The 14318-nt window shown below is 43.2% G+C and overlaps 1 protein-coding gene across 1 annotated transcript in view; it reads right to left on the reverse strand.

Moving 5' to 3' along the window:
- HDAC4 (histone deacetylase 4) overlaps positions 1–14318 on the reverse strand; it is a gene marked incomplete at its 5' end in the record, with an annotated part of 175770 nt that overhangs the window by 61517 nt on the left and 99935 nt on the right. The window contains 2 exons of the mRNA XM_082484010.1: positions 10417–10646; positions 14067–14265. Coding sequence (XP_082340136.1) covers positions 10417–10646; positions 14067–14265 — 429 coding nt within the window. The remainder of the gene's footprint in view (positions 1–10416; positions 10647–14066; positions 14266–14318) is intronic.

Here is a 14318-nt window from a genome sequence, read left to right on the forward strand (position 1 = left end):
GGAGCTCAAACAACTGGGGCTCAATGCTTTCAAAAATGGAACACCGCAAGGACCAGGACACATTTTTCCAGCACTTTGTGGATTACTGTGTTTCGGATTCCTCTACTTCTGAGAGGAGCAGGACATACAGAAGGGCATTTTCCTGCCTAGAAGTTTAAGGCAAGACCCTCTGGGGTTCACGTGCGCCCCCCCCTCGCCCAGTACAGATGGGGTTGCAGCCCATCCCTCTTAGTGACAAGAGCCGATATCTTTGTACTGATCAACAACAGGCTACTGTTGGTAAGAGGGTTTCAGTTTCTACAACCATAAAACCATCTTTGAGAGTCAACAGTTTCTTGGAAGAGATGGGATCCACCTGACTAAACAGGGAAAAAATACCTTTGCCAACAGGCTGGCCAAGCTGGTAGTCAGAGCTTTAAACTAGAAATGGGAGGAAGCGGTTCCTCAACAAGCAGCTAAGGAAGCTAGGGGTATGGTAGGCAGGCCAAGGGCCTGGGGTGCTGAGAGCAGAATGGACGTGGCAATCAACAAATAAGAGCTGAAGTGACATCCCTTTGAGCACAGGCATGTAAAGGAGGAGGTGCCTGCAGAACTGCCTGATGTGGAAGGTCTTAAGCCTGTCCTGGGGAATCGGCACGCTTGGGTACCTCTCTGAAATGCCTCTATGCTAGTGCCCACAGCATGGGGACCAAACAGGAGGATTATAAGTCTGTGTGCAGTTACAGGGCTATGACCTCCCTGGGATCATGGATACATGGTGAGATAGCTCACATGACTGGAGTGCTGTGATGAAGGGATACAGGCTTCTTAGGAAGGACAAGCTGGGAGGAGGGGAAGTTGTGCTTTATGTGAAGGAGGAGCAGTGCCTTGGTATGGATCTGGAGTCAGTCAAGAGCTTAAATGGACAGACAGACAAGATGAGCACTCTTGCAGTGAGTAGACTGCTGTAGACCTCCTGATCAGGTAGAAGAGGCCTTATCCAAACACCTGGAAGAAGGCTCGCTTTCACAGGTCCTGGTCTTCATGAGGGACTTTATCTGAATTCATGGGGGACTGCTATCTGCTGGAAGGACAAGAGAGCAGGGCTCAAGCAGGTTAGGAGATTTGAGTGCATTCATGACCAATTCCTGACACAGGTGGTCAAGATGTCAACAAGGAAGGTGCTCTCCTGGACCTGACACTTACAAACAAGGATGGACTATTCAGGGATGTGGAAGTCACAGAGGCAGCACTGGCTGCAGTGACAATGAGATGGTGGAGTTGAAGATCTGAAGAGGAGGGAACAGGGCAAAAAAGCAGGACCACAGCCCTGGATTTCAGGAGACCAGACTTTGGCCTCTTCAAGCTTCTGCTTGGAAGAGTCTCATGGGTTACAGCCCTGGATATTAGAGGGGTCCAGGAGAGCTGGCTGACACTCAAGGATTCTACAAGCTCAAGGAAGATCCATCCCAACAAGAAATCAAGCACAGTCTGCAGAAGGCCTGCATGGATAAACAGGGAATTCCTAACTGAAGTCAAGATATAAATATACGGTGTACAAGAGTTGGAAGCAGGACAGGTGACCCTAGAGGAGCAGAGAGTTGCTATCTATCTGATCTTGTATGGATGATGTTAAGAATGCCAAAGCCAATCTGGAGCTGAATCTGGCAAGGGATGTGAAGGGCATCAAGAAAGAAAAGAGGAAGACTAGGGAAATCACAGGCCTCCTGCTGAATGGGGGAAGTGATCTGGTTACAAATGACATAGAAAAGGCCATGGCACTTCTTTACTAGTAAGACCATCCTTCAGGAATCCCAGGCCCCTGAGACTGGATGGTAAGTCTGGAGAAAGGAAAACTTACCTTTGGTGGAGGACCACCAGGTTTAAGGAGCCCTTGAAAAAACCTGGACATACGTAAGTCCATGAGGCCTGATGGGTTGCATGCACAGGTGACGGGACAAGTGGCCATGGGCACAAATTGTAACACATGAAATTCCTTCTGAACACAAGAAAACATTTCTTTACTGTAAGGGCAGTCAAACACCTGAATGGGTTGCCCAGAGAGGCTGTGGAGACTCCATCCTTGAAGATAATTCAAAACCCAATTGCATATGGTCCTGGTCAACCTGCTCTAGATGACCCTGCTCAAGCAGAGATGTTGGGCTACATGACCTCATGAGGTTCCTGCCAACCTAAAAGACTTGGTGATCAAAACTTCTCAAGGATTTTTGTGAGGTGCCTCCCACACCCCCACAACGCCCTCAGTTTCATTACTTGTAGTACACATTGGATAACTAAACCATTTTAAGCTAAAGATAGTTCTTCCATCCATTTTCTTTAAGCTCTCACAGGCTTGATGAATATCATCTGTTTTGAACATAATTAAATCATCATAAACCATCTTCTGCTACTTTTTTTTCCTGCTTGGATTGAAGGTCTCAAGCTTTGAACTTAATACCTTTTGAACTTATGAACTATGCAAGGTAATTGCTGAGAAAATAACTTACAATGTCATTGTCAAATCTAATGGAAATGAGAAGCAGTGTAATTCCCTAGAAGTTTTAAATTATTCCAGCTCCATAAAAATGTAAGAATTAAATGAAAAACACGTGTAAAATGCTACAATGAAGGTTGAAAGATCAAGTGGTCAATGACAAGGACATTTCAAACATTCAGTTTGCTCTCCTAATACAAAGTGAATCTCTTTGTATGTCATTTATTCTAGCTACTGCAACCCTATTCTTCTTAAAGGACAACTTCGCAAATAAAGCACTTTGTTATGAACATATTCCATATAATACATGAATAAGTGTATTCCAGGTCCACTAAAACTCCCTAAAAATTTTCCATTTTTGCAATTTTATGAACAGGTGCTCACGTAATTTAAGGAAGTCTAAGGTACTCGAAGTGCAAGTGAAGTGCAATATAAAGTTAAGTTAGCATTGAAAATGCTTACAAATATATCTGAAATAGTAAACAATTACACAATCCACCATAACTAACTTCTCCTTCCCTTAATTAGCTCTCTAGCATACTTTGCAATGAGGTTATTTCGCTATTTTCAAACATAGCCACCTTGGGCTATCACATATTGCCACCATAAAACATTATTAAAGGCACTGTCTCTCTGGCCTTGGACAGCTAGCTATTTCAGTACAGAAGAAACTAAACATCTCTAGTGACAAGCATTCTTAAAAGACTCGGTATAACTGGCAAGATTTCTTATCTACCTCTTTGAAATACAAACAACAGAAAAAAAAAAATATTCATAGCAATATCAGGTCCCCGCACAAGGAGAAACAAAGAATTAATCATTTTTCTGCAGAATGCTTCATAAGGAAAAAAAAACCAACTTATTTCTTTGCTAGTAAAATTTCAGGTCAGCTGGCATTGATATGTCTACCAAGTACAACACATCTACTGCTTCATGATGCCTTCTCTGTAGTCGCATGGTCTTAGGACACCAAAAACTTTTAAGATACTGCTATACAGGCTAGAAACATCTGATTACTCATCACAGAGTAATGAAGAGTGAGTCCCCAGCAGAAAAATGCTTGAGAAGCTCTCAGAAGGATGTAACTAATGCACCTTTTCTTTAGGCAACAAGTATCACAGGGACCTGTCTGGGTCTAAAAGGTCGATGAAGAGCTCCTTGGGAAGTAGATACAGAGCTGAAGAACTTCCATAGGACTACATAGCAAAGCTTCCTATCTGGAACGACCAACTCAGAGGAAGTTGTGCACCTCTGAAACTTTCTCCTAAGATCACAAGCAGTTACAAAAGAAATTTCCAGTCCTGCACAATTAAAAGGACAAGGCCCCTTCAACACTGAACATGACAGATAACCTCAGTTATCAAAGACTGACAGAGATGAAAGTTGGGCATGACTTTAAGTAAACATTGAGATAGATGTATTCTCAAGATCTTTGCAATTTTAGGAGTCCAACACAGGAATGTGGCATTTCCCCAGTGTTATACATCATGGTAATGTTTTCTGAAAGTAGAGAATAAGTTTCAATGACTGAGGGGACTGCTTTAAAATATGAGATTAGTAAGAGTCTTCTGGGAAAGGGCATCTCTGGTGGAAGGAATACCTTAGTCATGCCCATCAGAGAATTCAGTGTTGCTGGACAGACTGGTGTGCAAAGTGCACAGGTTGGAGGCTGAAAACGCAACCATAAGTGCCTTCAAACTTTAGCACAGATCATCACATTTCCATACAACTCACCCAGGGTTATCTACAGGTAGTAGAAGCTCAGAGATCATACTTGACACCACACCAAAACCCCATTCTACTTTGCCAGATAAGTACAGCTGGTCAAATCTTTGTGCAGATAGGGATATGCTGGAAGGTGGATAAGGCAGCACTACTGTGGAGAACTATTCAGTTTATACCCTGGGAAGCGCAGATCATGCCCAGTGGGGTGGAGTGACTTCTCTGTTTTGGGAATGAGGTGGAGTAGCAGAAAGTCCCAGCTGGGACCCAGCCAGCCTCAGCCTCTCCTGCGCTGGTAGCGTCCACCATGCAGAGTCCTGCTCTCCCTTGAACAGGACAGGGCACTGTGGAACAGCACAAAGGCACTAGTGGAATGGCACAGCATGTCCCACTGACCAGAGGAAGAGAGAAGCCAAGAAGCAAGGGAGGACAACAGACTAGCTCGGTCCTGACCATGCCATGATGTGCAGAAGCGAGCAGAAACCTCTCTTTCCTCCTTCTGGATATCAAGGACAAACACAGGGAAAAAAGAGAACAACTCTGGATAGCTGGAGACACAGCTTTGGTAAAAACAAGAAAAAAAACAGAGGAAAAAAAGAGAATATAAAAACTCAGCTCAAAAGTATCCTGAGACAGACAGCCAAAAAGAGTTGGTTTCAAGTCAAGGATGTGGCTAGGAATTGAAAGGTGGGAGGTAGGTGGTGCAGAGTGGGTATGCCAGGTGGGGTGCTCAAGAGAAAAAAAAAAAAAAAAGCATGAGCAGAGAGGCATAAAACACAAGAGTGCATCTGCAGGGGAATGGACATGTGGACAAGTGCTTGGAGAAGAAAACATTGCTGGGGGCTTGCATTAATCACTCGGAACCAATAACACAAGCCCTGCTCTTCTGGCTACTGATATGGCTCTTCAAACATGAGGTACCCCTTGCAGAGCAGGGAGAGCCTAATTTTTAACTTTTATAGACTAAAGAGAAACAAGAGATGATAACGGATGATGGGGAGAGACTGAGTTGGGCACAGGCCACTTAAGGAGCTGTCAGAGCCTTCCGCAGCAAAGAAAAATCTCTTGCTTTTTTTTTTTTTTCCTGAAGTGATGAGACAGCAGGAAAAAAAAAAAAAAAAAAAACAACTGTCTGAGGCAGCCTACCTGCTGTAAAGACTGTGAGACTGCTGGCCTCTGTGCCTAGATGAGAGGGAATGACCCAACTGTAATAATCAAAGAACAGGGACTGCCTAGAGGGGAAAAGGAAGGAGAGAGAGAAGAAAACACCTTGGCACCAGGAGAAGCTGTTGTTGTTCCCCCCTCTCCCAAATCATTGCAGTTATGGGCTTGATTGTATCAGGTACACATCTACATATTGCCAGATCTGTAGCAACGGACACCCTGCAGAAAAATGGCTTCTGGTAAAACCACTTAACAGCATTTAGGCAGTAACAGCTGTGATGATGCACAAGCACAGGAATGCCAAGCGTCTCGCATCCTGCTGAACAGCATTTCATATTCAAGTGAGACACTTTGCAGGAATGCTGAAGGAGGTTTTCCGATCTTTTTCAATACTTAGAATGTACTTGTTATATCCAAAGTTATGTTCTGGGTGCTTCCAAAACAGACTTCCCTTAAACTGTTCAAAGGGTAATAGCCCTACCTGAATGCTGTGCCTACAACCTAATACACTGTATTTTTCTAATATTACGAATTAAACATTACATATGAAAAGCTACTCCAGGAGTCACTTGAGGCTACACAGTTAACATGTTTTAAAAAAAGAAAAAAAAAATGAGGAAATAACAAGGCTGAATTCTGGGTGTTAATAAAAATGCATCCACCCAATGCTGCTGCACCAGACAAGTTGAGGTACTGCAGTTTGGCGTATATACGCCACAGCAGAAGAAACCCCTAACTTTCCAGAGTGTGGTAAAAATGGGGTTTACTCAGAAGAATCAGAATTTGACCACTGAAGCTCAGTGTTGATCTGCTTAACAGTACAATTCAGGGCTAAAAGGGAGATTATCTGTTCTAGTAAGGCTTTGTGAATTATACATCCAGGGGACTAAATCCAAAAGACTAATGTTCACTATGGAAAGGTAGAAAGTTGAATTTCCCGGCATAGGATTTACAGACAACTCACTCGCGTATTTCTTTTTAGAAAGGGAACTGCTGTTTCAAAACCTATTGTGCTGAAAAGCTAACACTTTTAACTCAAAATATCTGGAGTTTGCTCAGAGAACAACGTCCTACTTTACCTGGTTCTCTGTCACAACAAAAATACCCCGCCCAAATGCCGACCTCCAAGCATCACAGAATCATGAGACTATCACAGCTCCTCTCATATATAAAAGACTAAAATTTGCATCTTAAAAGAGACTGAAGTCTGCAGAGAAATTGCAATTGCTGAAGACGAAACAATGTCAGGATTGCTGTATATATTTATCATACGGCAAAACAAGCCCCCTTGCCCAGCAAAGCTGCCTCTGACCATGGGGAAAAAAACACTCCCAACGTCTGAACATTAAACATGCAAAAAGGGGGGAAACATGAGTGCACACTGCCTGTGTAATTTCAGGCCAGTGCTCCCGTGCACCTACATTAATGTGCACCTTTTATTTTCAGTACGGTTTAGTATTCACTAGTTTAGGGCACATGCCTCATTCTGGTCAAAGGTTGCACAGAGGTCAATTAGCAAGAAGGGATTCAGTATCTTATCCAGATCTCACTTAACGTCTCAAACCCCGGTTCTGAAGAAAGAGTTCTTGATTTCTACATACGTTTTTGCAGTGCAAACACTAGAGCACACAAGTGTTCTGCAAACATTAGCACGTGTGTTCACAATGACTTGATGGCAGGCAGGGAGCAGAGCTGCTCCATGCCATCAAATGCACAGCCGGGGCAGAGATTATGAAACCCCACTGGGTAGGGGGTTTCAATATGGTACAGTCGATTTTAAGATTACATCTTTTAGGTGTGCAAGCACACCTCTGCAGCTAGCAGCTCCATTTCCCTGTCCTGCAAACAGCACGGAGACGAGGAGCGTGCCACTGCAAGCTGCCCGCTGGCTGGATCCGCTCAGTGGGACTCGACTCTGTGGCAGAGAGGAGAAAGCCAATTCCCTGCCATGGTGTCAAGCTGCCTTAGCCCGAAGTCCCCTTCTTTCCCTCTTCCACTCCTTAAGTGTCCTCCGATTTCTGCAACAAATGAGCAGCACTGGAGAGCAGCCTCGTTCTTACCCTTCTCTGTACTATGTTCAGAGTCTTGTAAAAAAGATACCATTTGATTATCAAAAAATTGAATCGAAGATATGAAAAAAAGAAAAAGCGAGCAAGATTGCACAGGAACCTTAACTACTCCCATGTTCTAGCTTGAGTGCTCAGTCTGGCAACTTCAATAACATTCTTTTCATTCATGAACGCCTCTTTCATCCCCATTTTGGGGGGGTGTTCTGTGGTTTGTGTGTGCGTGTGTTTTTCCTCTCCTTAAAGCAAATGCAAATGTCACCATCAGGTGACAACATGAACACCAGATGTGCAGAGCTGGGACCCTCACTTTCCATACAGAGCCTTGCAGTGAGCCAGTGGAGTCACTCTCAGTGAGTTGGCTCCTGAACGGGATGAACCACATGCTTTGCTATGCTCAAGCAATCCCCAATTCACTACTGACAGCGGTAGACCAACTTCAGAGTCCACACTGGAAGGGACTGCACCCCAGGGAGCGCTCTCCCCTCCAGTCACCCCAAGGAACCCTGTCCCTCCATTGGACCTGTCCCACCTAACTCATCCCTCTACACTCTCCTTCCCTACCCAGCCATCCGCCTTGTCCTCATTTGTCTAATTTCAAGTTACTGTTCCAATACCTCTGGCACCAAAGTTTCACAGATGAATCCCCTAGATGATTATTCTTATTATTTTTAATCAGGATCAAAACAACATATTTTTCCTTAGTCACCTTCTTGGAAACAGCAAGACTTGTTTTGGCTGCAACCTTCTCAAAAATTTCATCTGATGTAGACACCTAACAGGGAAAATTTAAGGCCAAAATCTTAAAGTTTGGAAAAATCACAAGCAATTGAAAACAGCCTCATATATTTACAGGAAATCCAACACAACCTTAATAGACAGTGCTGTCAGTTCTGCTAATAATTAAAAGACAGCAATCTATTACATTATTTTTAGTTGTGCCCTTACTCTCCTACACACGAGGGTCCTAAAATATCTGTGCATCTGGGAAAAGTCTTTTTCCATGTCAGCACTTGGATGCTATCCCACAGGATAAATTTGCCACACGCATACAGTGCTAGTACTGAAACGATTTTAACTCTTTACTTATATAAATCAAACACAGGGAAATCACCCCAGCGCAATCAGTTTAATTACACTCCCCCTTCTGCCTGCCTCTGCTATGGATGCGATAGATCACAGCTCTAACAAAGATGAAATTCAGAGTGCTACAGGAAGACTCGCTCAGCTCCCATTGCACACACTCTCCAGCGCCTGGGAGGTCCAAGCGAAAGTCTGAATGAGTTCAGTGGGTACGTCACAGCGAAGTCTTTGGACACTTACAAGCACTGGCAACAGAAAAGCCTTAAAAACCTCAAACAAACAAACCACCGAGCTGACATTTATTTCTGAACAAAGAAACCCTACCTAGCACCCCACGTCTGACAATCCTGGTCACGAAGCTTGTTTGGAGGGGGGTAAGGGAAATTTCCATGGTGGCAGCAGCTCCCCACCACTCCCGTGTGAGGGGCTGAACAAGGTCCAGGGCTGGCACACACAGTGCGCAGTGGCAGCTCTCCAGAAGTACATGATTGACGTCAGTAACTTGTGTAATCATCCTGCCTTAGCTCAAGTCTATAAACAAAGTTTTCGGGGGGTTGTGTGGTTGGTTTTTTTTTTTTTTTAATCCGGCTCTCAGTAGTTGTATTTTCTCATAGGACTGGAACAATGAAAATATTTGGAGAAACCTCCATCATAAATTAAACTGCAGCGATCTGAAAGGCCCGCCTGGCATTGAACTTGTCCTCCTGAGCCTGAAACCTACTACTGGATTTGCTAGTTTCTTTAAGAAACCCACCACCGGAACTCCGTCTTTAGAAAGCCTTAAAACAGTACAAATCAGAGTCAGAAAAATATCACAGTGATTATGATCGATTTCCCCCTTCCCCAAAAGCCTTTTTATATTGCAAGTCTAGTAACAGACTGTGCCTCCTGCAATACCGGGAGAAAACCTCAGCTGGGGCAAAATGTCACAGCTCCATCCATACCACTCGTGATCAGACCTCTCGCACATAAAAGGTGAGTTTTACCTTCCCATAGGTTAAAACATCAGGATAGATTTTGTCTTTTTTAATGCATACTTAATGCAATCATCTGAAAGCAGTTTTGTTTCAGCTTTGTTGTAGTATTTGGATGCCCAGAGACATGATTTTGGCTACACAACAATGGCAACATTTGCACTGATGAATGGTGCTATGCTATGCTCACCTGATGTTCTCCAAGTGATTTAGAGAAAGTGAGATAATAAACATAGTGCTTGCTTTCTTCAAAGCAATTTTTGAATCACACCTAATTGATGCCCAAAACAACCTCTGCAGGATGCACAGCAATACTGTCCTCATTTTCAGGAGAAGACATGGATAGGACGCTGTAATGCTTTACACAGGGCCAAAGTTAAGAGAATCTGAACTGGAGATGGGAACAGTTTTTCTCTTTCCAAAGGTAATTCCAGTGAAAAACACTTCAGTAAATCTGAATATCTTCACTTGCAATTATTTTCTGGTGTGCTCTGAAATCCCTTGCTTTTATTTTTTTCTCAAATCCATATTACCGTTCCTTCTCCCTTTCAAACTGAATATATACACAGTAGGTTTTCCCCATATTCCTTGACAGTATTTTATGTTTTCTGCTACAAAACTGACAAAAGATCCTGATGTGGATGAACGGCAGCAATGACAACTTTGAAAAGTATTACTGGAAAGCCAGAAGTTTGAACTGTACTGCCTTTCCACTGTCTAGAATACAGGTATTGATCCTCGCCTTGGTGATGGATATTAACATCCTTGTTGATGTATTTCTAAAAAACATAAAAAAAGGTTCAAGGATGAAGGCCAGTTAGTTATGGAGGTTGAGACCACATCCATTATGGCACAAGAAACTGTGAAATAGTGTCACCTAAAGTTGGTATTGATGCTGTATGAGGAAGAAAGACTTTAAAAGCGTCTTGCCTACCTTGTTGATGTGCAGTTGCTGTTGCTGGAATTGCTGTTTGTGTTTCTCCAAGAACTGCTGGTGCTGCTGCTGGATCACTAACTGCTGGAGGGCCTGGGCGTTCTGGGGAAGGGGAGCAGACTGCGTGCGCCCCAGTGGGCGATGCTGACGGAGTTTGTGTATTGAAGGGGAGACCCGTTCTCCACCAACCAGAGACTGTGCATGGAGGGGCAGTCCTGAAAGATACCAGTCTGAAGATAATATGGAGGAAAAAACAGCAGAGAAGAAAAAAAGGAAGAAGAAAGGAAGGGAGAAAACGGCTGTTGAGTAACGCTAATGGTGACAATGATATATAAAGTTAAAACCAGCCACCTCGCCATTTACAGCTGAAGCATCCTTAAAAGAGAACAGATAACAATTAATTACCATTGGATGGAATAATACTTTGCTTTCTTTTGAATTCTTTGTTTGCTTGTTTACTCAGAGACACTAGGGAAACGTTTCATTTCTTAAAATCAGCGACACCTTACAGACCCTTCTATCGCTCGGTGGGTGACATGAATTAAGATCACAGTGGTAGACTGAAGAAGTTAAAGTCTTATAGCTTGCCTTGGTATAGGGAAGAATCCTGGTTTCATTTCTAGGAAAGTACCAACCCAAGCTGCCACCCCACAGCATCCAGCAATTATACCTTACAGGGCATCACTGGATATGTTGAAGGAAGACGGATGCTGATGAAGCTGCTTCCCACTCTAGACCATGTAGGGAAGCACATCTGCCCGTGGCTGTGCTACACCCTGCTCCACAGAAATGACTAGGGACGAAAACTTCCACATGATAAACCCCTGACCAGGTTTGCGTTGGAAAAAGGCACTTCCTTGAAGCCTTTCAGGAATATGGGAGCCATCAGGGTTCATTATTTCTGTAGAAAGAAGGTAAGTTAGAGGCCAAGATGACAAATAGCTAGAATTGTTTCCATCACTGTCCTGTGTATACATGCTAGTAACTTAATGAAAACATAAGGTTATTTTGGGATAACTTGCGTTACTCACACGCCCTTGGAAATTTGGGTGTCTCTGATGACTACCATGTGAAATACCCATCTGAGCTCCAGTAAGGGCATGTCTTTAAGGAAGTACCTTGTCTTTTTAGCTGTTCTTGGGGTAAGTCAGTTCCTGCTCTGCTCTCTGAAAACATACCTTCACATACTTCTTAGAAAGCTGTGACATGAAGACACATGCCCAACACAAAGCCCAACCCAAGGGTGGAGGAGCTGAGGATAAACCTTTACTTTTGCTTGTTACACCTTTGAATAGAAAGGCATCACTGGTGTGAAGTGCTGTCTCCCTAGTGTGGATAAGTCTGCACACATTTTTAGTAAAAAAGTACTCTTTTGCTTTACCTCATTGTATAAAACAAACTAGAGACTGCACAAGTGATTAGCATCATTCAGAAATACTGCCCAGTTCAAGGGTCAGAGAATTCGTATCTTCTCTTTCTTCAGTCTTCTGTTGAGAAGAGAGAGAAGCTGCCCAGAAGTCTGCAGCCAGCTGAACACAGCGGATAAGAAACACCTTGACATTTCTGTCCCAGGACATTACCTCCTTTTCCCACTGATTCACAGAACTGCCCTACATGGAAGAAACTGACTAATTTAAAAGCCTCTCCTCTTGGGAAAAGATTCACCAAGTTTCTCCCACCCTTTGCTTTTCTGAAAAGAAACATGTAAAAGGGTATCTTATTTTATAAATGCATGTTTCTAAATGTGTGTGCATATACACACACATGCCTGTGTGTGTATGAATATCTGAATAATTTGGAAAGATGTGGTGCATTTCCCTTACAGTACAGTTCCTCTTAGCAAAAGTTCAAATTAGACAGCAGAGGAAGGTAACCTATACAGTTTGCATAGGACACCTTGGAAGACTACCTTCCTCCAAGTGAATGACTAAGGTTCCCCTGTGAAAACTTGCCAGGGAGATACCTCTTTCCTACGTCAAACATACAGGTCAATGTGAAGGATATTATCCAGAGTCACAAGAGGAACAGCAGACCTAAGGAATTCTGCTGTAGTTTCCCAAAACCCCCATGTCTACCTTCCAGCACAGAAGCAGCATGCCATCGTGCTGGATCATTTTACAGCTGTCAGGAGACTATCTCCAGAGCTGAAGGCTATCAGTGGAATACTAATAAACTCCACTTCGCTTCCAAGGAAGTTCAAAGTACTAACTGTAGTTTGGCAGCCAGTCCACTTAGGTCTTTTGAGACCATGTGTCAGCTTGCTCTCTCTCAATTGCTGCACCTGGAATGTGTGTTTCTTCTTGTTGCTCTGTTGTATAGAGAATATTTCTCCTGAGTGTTGGTTTATAACATGTTGTACTCACTCTGAAAACACCACACGTAGCAGGTGGACTAGAAGGAATACACTTGGAAGCAAAATACACTGTAAACTGAGGGAAGCTTTGAGAGACGTCAAATAGGAAACAGAACAGCATTTCTTCCTATGTGTGCTTTAAAGCAAATGCCAGCATGAAGAGAGAAGAAAGTTCTGGTGACAGGGTAAGAGGGGAAATCTTCCCCAATGGCTCTTCATCAACAGACCTTGGGCAAAGGGCAACTGGTGAAGAGCTACATCATGACTCTGGGTAACCTCATCATGCCACAGCAACCGTGGCAGAAGGAGGCAACAGAAAATTATGTAAGGGTTCAAGGAATCTGCGCACACCACTCTCACAGCTCTGAGACTGCTGGCTAAACACCACACTTCTGTGCTTCAGCTTCCGCATATGTATGTACATGCTTATAAGCTTATCACAACCCCACGTTTATTCCTGGGACATGAATGTATAACCAGATACAAGCCAAACCAGAGCTGTACTGCAATGCTTCAATGATCAACATCTCTCAAGAGTTTCCATTAGAAACGGAATGAAAGAAATAAAAATCAACGCGTCTGTAACTTACGCAGAACATCCTTTGTCCCAGCATTACACATTGTGAAACAGAGATGCATCCTACTGGGGATTATTGCTTTGAATCAACCCTATTTATAGAAATACGCCTTCCCACAGGTACTTAATTCTGAAAATATGACACAGGGAGTGATTCAAAGCAATTAGCACACTGAAAATGTAACATATACAAACAAATACAATCTGTTTGAATGCAGTTGATTTTGCCATGCTTTTGCCATTTATAATAATGATGAAAAGCAAGTATTTTCATCTGGGATTTTGTAAATGCATGCCTTTCATATACAGAATAGAAACCATCCGTGATAAACAGGAAGGGTAATCATAAGACACAATGCTTTTGTATCCACTTTAATCTAAAGTGATTAGAACTCTAACTACATAGTTTTAAATTGTGACCTACAAACTTATGCTTTACTTATGGAAGTAAATACCATTTATTTTCATTTCACTAAACTGACAAGGCAGCTTCCTCCTACCTCTGGATGAGGTGGGCAACCTCTGATTTTGCAAATGCCACCACTATCCAAAGTGTCAACAAACACATCCTAAAGGTTATGTATATTATACCTACAGAATGTACAGATGATGCAGTACCTCTTTCGTACAAGAGAACACTTTACAGAAAACCCACAGATGTCACTTGCTGTCTTTCCCCTGCTGGGACTGAGTTTTTTGTATTATCTACAGAGTGCTCACCTGTGACTAAGGGAGTTTGTGCAGTTGGCTGTTCCAGTAAGACCATGTGTTGCAGAAGAGGGTTATGTGCAGTTCCCCCATCTCTTTCCAACGTTGTAGTGCTCAAGTAGGGAGTGAGGTGGGTGCCAGGAAATAAAGAGATCCGCTGCTGTAAAGTTGGGATCGTAAGTCTCTCCGCATCCTGCTGTGCTGATCCTCCCTGCAAACACACAATTGATGACACAGCGCATCAAGGGATAAATCGCTGGACGC

Source organism: Vanellus vanellus (genome assembly GCF_965231255.1).
Source record: "Vanellus vanellus genome assembly, chromosome: 5".
Taxonomy (NCBI): Eukaryota; Metazoa; Chordata; class Aves; order Charadriiformes; family Charadriidae; genus Vanellus; species Vanellus vanellus.